Source organism: Mesitornis unicolor, unplaced genomic scaffold (assembly GCF_000695765.1).
Source record: "Mesitornis unicolor isolate BGI_N332 unplaced genomic scaffold, ASM69576v1 scaffold37629, whole genome shotgun sequence".
NCBI lineage: Eukaryota > Metazoa > Chordata > Aves > Mesitornithiformes > Mesitornithidae > Mesitornis > Mesitornis unicolor.
Window position 1 is genome coordinate 1 of NW_010205876.1, and position 5,854 is coordinate 5,854.

Genomic DNA, 5,854 nt, shown 5'->3' on the forward strand with positions numbered 1-5,854 from the left:
CGTTGGTTTAATCCCAACCGGGGGGCGCTGGGTTCCCGACCCACGGCTGAGCCTGGCGCCTTCCCCGCCATCGCCGTGCGCCATCTCCTGCCGCAGTCGAGGGCTGAGCGGTGCAGCCCTGGCACCGGGAGGGCGAGGAGGAATAATGGGAGTGGGCAGCAGAGAATGTAAAACAACAAAAAAAAATCTCTTTTGTCTGGAGCAAGCAGCCCTCCGGAGCTTTTCTTCCTCCCCGAAATAGCTTTTCCTGCCACCGAAATGGAGATGGAGCATTTCGCAGGGCATTATTTCAGAGGATGTTTTAATTATTATTATTATTTTTACTGTAATCGTGTGACAAAGCTCAGAAATGCTCGCGAATGGCCCGATACGTGGGAAATTAGAGATGCAAATACCGCCCCTGGGTTTGCCAGCAGGATTCCCTGAGCTGCTTCCCAACACGCGGTCGGCCCAGCCTGTGCTCGCTGCTGGGTCCAGTCACACGCAGGACGCGTGAAATGCAGAAAACGCTGGGGTTTCCGCAAGCCGAAAACCTGCAGGCAAAGCTGGGGGGGGTGCAGGGAGCTTTGCGACGCTTTTCTCACAGAAACCGCGGTTTTGTGCACAGCTTTAACTGGAAGCAGATGCGCACACGGGAGGCGCAGGGCTCCTCGGCCCACAGCAGAGCTGCAGGACGCCACGGGACAGTGAACGAGTTCAGGTGTTAGCTGGAAATGGAGAGGACCTGACTGGTACCAGTTTGTTCCCTCCACTGCGACCACCGAGGGCCTTGGGGATGCGGAGGCAGCTCGGGCAACCCTGGTCCTGTGTCGGGTCGGGGCACCTTGCATCCCTTGTCCCATCTGTGTAATTATTCCAGCTTTGGAAATGATTCTGTGCTTGTGTTTCTCTTTTTCTCACCAAATCAAACTCTGATACAAATGGAGGAGGATGGGAACGGGAATGGGTTTATTTCTTTGCTATTTTAATACAAATACCTGCGTATTTCCGAACACAATTTCTTACAATAGTATATAAAAAAAGGGAGAGGAGTGGACTCGTAGTTGCTCTGAAACACTTGCCCAGGTTCCAGGCTCTGAAGGACCGATGGGTCCTCACTGCTCGCTGCACAGCCCCGTTTCTCCCGGCAGGCCCTGGAGTCAGCCGAGATGCACAGGTCCATGAGCAGAAACTGAGCATCCTGCAGACGTGGGTTCAGGCCCTGCAGCTTCAGCTGAAGCTTTCCAGACTGGTTTTGACCCGTTCCATTTCATGCAGAAAACTGTAGAACTGGGGCAAAGTTAACTCTGCAGGGGAAAAAAAAGGCAGAGACGGGGATTTCAGGTTACACTTCAACACTGGAAAAGCCGTTCTGGTGGTGCCGCAGAGCAACCCGTGTTCATGTAAACTGTGCAGGAGCAGACACGGTGCCTCCTAGCAGTGGTTTCTTTACTGACTGGGGTTCAGGGCTGGGATTCTCCCAGCACAAACCACCACTTGGGAACTGTTTCCTTTGCCTGCTGTGCTGCTCTGACCTCCTCAGCTCCGCGCCGTGTCTATATTTACTTACACAAAGATGCAAACACTGCCCAGCAGTTGCTGTTCCCAAATACCTCCCGAGCGACCGTGGCGGGGAGAGGCCAGGGCAGCAGCAGCCGCAGCACCCACCCGTGGTGCTGTGGCAGTGACCGCTGTGGGGTCCGCACCCAGAGCTCCCCCAGCCCCAGAAACACAGGGGAGCTCTGAGCTGCTGCTCTGCTTCTTGTACACAAACGCTTGCTCCTCTTCCAGAACTGTTAGCTCACCTATGTGGACGTTTTCCATCTGGCTCCCTTTTTTAACCACCAGCTTCAGCTTGCGGGGGAGAAAAAGCAGAGGTATTTTAATTGAGAGCAGTGTCCTGAGCACCATGAAAAGACACAAGTACGGAGTCTGCTGTGGGTTTTGGACAGGCAAAGCACACACGGCTCTGACAGCTCTTGGGGACGTGTCACTGTAGGAAGGGATCGTTGGGCACTGGGAGGATCTCTTGAAGTCCTCACAAATGGTCACATGCCCCCTCCCTCCCCAGGACAGCGTGACCTTTGCTTTTGGAACAGCTTTTCAGAGCAGGCTACGCTTCTGTGATACACGATGTCTTGGAGAGCAGCAGACAGCAGCACGCCTGGTATCTGCTCAGCAGCGTGCCTGCTATCTGCTGGCGGCTGCATGCACAGCACAGGAGCAGATGCAGAGCACAGCTCCAGCTCCTCACACAGCCCCACGCTCCCCACACCCGTCCGCCGCCTGTTCCTTCACCGCGCCACAACCCGAGCTCTCTGCTGCAGGAGGTTTACCTGCAAGAAGATACTTCCCACTTTCTTCAGTTCGCTGCTCCCAGCAGTCACTGTGAGTCAGAAAGAGGAGAAGGGGACAATCCGTTAGCTCGAGTGCGAAATACAGAGTTCTCTAGCTGAGAGCCGCTGGTGGGCTTCCCAGCCCGTTCAGTTGATGGTTTAGCTCTGTTACCTCCAAACTTCCACTCCATGTCTATCAGCTGGTTAATCATCAGCGTGTGACCAACAGCCAGGCGTGTCAGGGTGGGGGAATTCACATTCCACTGCAAGAGCAGAAGACACACGAGCGATCAGTCCCGAGAGGGCCCTACTGACGCTACCTGTGACTTCCACGCGAGTCAGACACGCGGCAGGAGCCCGAGGCAGAGGTGTGCACAGGGGCAAGCTAACGGTGCCGGGAAGGCGTCCAAAGACGTCCGAGTCCTGCTAGGATTTCCATCTGCCTTGTCGCTGCTGTAAATGGAACTCACTGTTTTTGTCTGAACGCTGGTTCAGCGTAACAGGATCCGCGTAAAGGAGCCATGTGTTCGTGTAACTGCGCGACCCCGGGGCTCAAAGCACACAGAGCGGGAAAGCAATCACACCAAAGCCACACAGAAGCACAAGAACCACTGAAGTGATGCGAGAAGCATCGACAGACAACGCGCTCCGCATCGGCTCCAAAGCCTGAGCTGGTTTTGAAGGAAATACCCAAAGCGCTGGCGCACCTCAGTAGCGCAGAGGGGTTTCACGGGGTCATTTTGTTAGCTCAGAAACAAGCACAGATATATGAATACCTGTTGTGCAAAATAAACGGCTTTCTCTTCACTGAGGCCTGTGGGAGAAACAATACGAGATTACCATACGTGATAAATATTAATTACCTTGTGTTTAGGGGAAGTCGGGCGACCTACCTAGAGCAATAAAATCTGCTCTGACTTGTTCGGAAGACAAATTCCTCTTCAGGGCACCTGAATAAACAACGCAAAGAAGAAAAATCACTTTTTTACTGAATCAAACCCATCTTTTCCGAGTCAAATGAACGCAGGGACGGGGACCCCGCGATAGGGAGCCTCTGTTTCTCGGGCCGTGTTTTGAAACCAGCCACGGATAGGAAAGCCAGCAGCGCCTGCCGGGACCTTTGCCTGTGCCCAGCATTTTAAAAGTCGGGGCGATGGGAGCACCAAGGAGAGGCAGGGATCTCCTTGCAGGTACCCATGGCAACGGCGGCAGCGGTTGTGTTTTGAAGTCGCTGCTGTCTCTCCTATAGAAGCTCTGCTTGTTAAAGGAGCGCTGCTAAGGCTGGCGGGCTGCTAATTTGCCCTACCTGCTGGGCTGGGGATTACGGGTGCGAACGGGTGCGTGGAACACTTTCCCCCGCTGCGCCTGCTCCTTTGTTCTGGGGCGCAGGCAGCCCATGGGCCTTTGCAGGGATTCTGCTCTCCGAAGCCAAGAGCAGGAATCTCACGAAGCCCAAGAGCTGCCAGCCCCACACAGCTCTCGTGTAGCACACACAGCGTTATCTGCTGTGACCTGCGTGATGCCGAGGCCAGAAGCAGGAAGGGACAAAAGGCCGGTTCTGCATTAAATACCCCCGAGACGGCTGTAGAAAAGGAAATTATTCACTGCCTCTGGACAGAAGTAACGACTTGAAGTGGTAGGATGAGTTCAGACCAAACGCAGGGAATGGTTGTGCACGGCTTTACTGCGAGGGAAGCTGTGGAGAGCCCAGGACTGAAGGAGAAGAGCAAGGGGCTGTTAATAAGCAGCAGGATCAATGGGATGAGCGCGCAGCAGAGGCGTTTGATGCGTTATCACATCCAACGGCAGCCACACCAGAGTCATCTCATAAAGCGCTGGAGTCTGGGGTATTCGAGGGGAATCCCCCCACCCCTTTCCCCCACTGTTTATGAACGAGAAGCTGCTGGACACAGAAGTGTTTTTCTAAAACAAGACTCCTTTGTGTGACCTAGAACTGTGCCGGTTTCCAGCCCACTCCAGAGGGGTGTGGACGCTGCACAACCTGTCTCAAACAGCACTTGTCCTTGTAGGAATTACAGCACGGGGTCACCTGGGTGCAGGTTCCTACAAAGACACAGTGCCAACGTCGGGGTGTGCTGCTCGGGCAAAGGGGGTGCACAGGCACAAGTCAAACCAAGCACTGCCACGGCGTTGTGCTGGCACTTAATGCATCCGTATTTAAGTGAGTTAACCCTGTAAAACACTGTGTTGAGGCAGGGTATAAAGAATATGAAGCCCGAGTCACCAAACAGGGATATTTCAACAGGAGAAGTTTTGATCCCGAAATGCTAAGCCACTTAGGAGCTACCATTAGCACTCATTGTGCAAGCACAGGGCAGTTCAGAAGACACTTTAGCAGGAAGGGACAACAGTCTGGCCTCAGGGGAGCATATGCAAATGTATCACTTACCACTGGGTACCAGAAGAATACTATTGACGATGTTTTTCAGGGGGCCCAAGCTGATTTTATTCATGGTGGCAAAGTCGGTGAGCTGACTCAGAAACCTTTCCACCTGCCCAAGAGAAAGAGCGGGACACAATCTCACCCGTGCACGTTTCCCACCAGAGAGCCGCGTTCACACCCCGCTGCGTTCCGCACGCGCCTCACCTCCTTGGGCTCCGTTAGGAAGCGGAAGAGCATATCAGTCAGCACTGAGAATTGCTGTGAAGAGACAAGGACAGTGTCACGGAGCTGGGCATCGTCACACATCATTCCTCAGCACTTTGCCACCACGGTAAGGTGGTGATATGCACTGGTCCCAGAGTCTGACCTCCCGTGCTGCTCAGGTACCCCTGTCCCCAGTGTTACAAGCTGCCCTGTGGATGGGATTTGCTCACGGATGCTTTCCAGACACTCTTAGAGGGTTTGAGCAGCTGGCACTGCACGAGGTTTTTGTGACTCTTGGCTAACTGGAAGCTGTTGCTCTATCCCGTGCGATCCAAAAAACGCGAGTGAGAAAAGACGCGAACGTCTCTCACGTTTCACAAACCCCAGGGGGTGACCAGACTTAACCGGGGAAAGGAAAAGAACTGGTTAAAGGCCTAGTCACTGCCTTCACTTTGCTGAGCTGCAGGCAGGGCTGGAGAGCTTGCCCGTGGGGCAGAGCACCACCACCCCCTCCTCTGCCACGACCTTCTGGGCACGGCTGGCCCGGCTGGGGCTGCACATGGCTCATCCCGTCCAACCTTTGTCGTCAGCCGTGTAAAGGTGATGGCACCGGGCTGCTACACGGTTCTGGTTTTAGCTGAGCTAAAAAACCCTCAGCTCTTCAGGGCACAACGCCAGCCCCTCCATCGCCCCAAATGCTTGCTGGGCTTGCCGGGTGTGGGGCTGTGCCGCTGAGCAGAGGGCCATGCTCTGCAACCCTGCCTCAGAAAAGGCCGTTTCTTTCTGGAGTGGCTGCAACCAGGCAGGGACCTTGGCTCCGGGACCTGGAGCCCTGACTGGGGCCAGTACCGGGGCTGCACGGCCTGACTGGGCCTGGTGCAAGGGCTGTCGGGGGCTGCAGGGCCCGGAGGCCCAATGGGCCCCGGTACCG

At 54.9% G+C, this 5,854-nt stretch overlaps 1 protein-coding gene across 1 annotated transcript; it reads right to left on the reverse strand.

Annotated features, from left to right (window-relative positions):
* Positions 1–1,209: 1,209 nt before the first annotated feature.
* COMMD7 (COMM domain containing 7) lies at positions 1,210–5,025 on the reverse strand. Its single transcript, XM_010191573.1, has 8 exons — positions 4,924–5,025; positions 4,726–4,828; positions 3,209–3,265; positions 3,092–3,129; positions 2,488–2,578; positions 2,316–2,365; positions 1,785–1,833; positions 1,210–1,286 (listed from the first exon to the last, which is right to left on the reverse strand). Exons 1-8 carry the CDS (start codon positions 5,023–5,025, stop codon positions 1,210–1,212), a joined length of 567 nt encoding a protein of 188 aa, XP_010189875.1.
* Between the last annotated feature and the right edge of the window lie 829 nt (positions 5,026–5,854).

Excerpts from the sequence above, each read along its gene's own strand:
- COMMD7 (XM_010191573.1), bottom strand. The coding sequence starts at position 5,025 with ATGTGTGACGATGCCCAGCTCCGTGACACTGTCCTTGTCTCTTCACAG. Across the intron at positions 3,130-3,208 it reads AGCAGATTTTATTGCTCTAG|GCCTCAGTGAAGAGAAAGCC; the intron begins GTAGGTCGCCCG and ends TTTCTCCCACAG. Across the intron at positions 2,366-2,487 it reads CATGGAGTGGAAGTTTGGAG|TGACTGCTGGGAGCAGCGAA; the intron begins GTAACAGAGCTA and ends TCTGACTCACAG.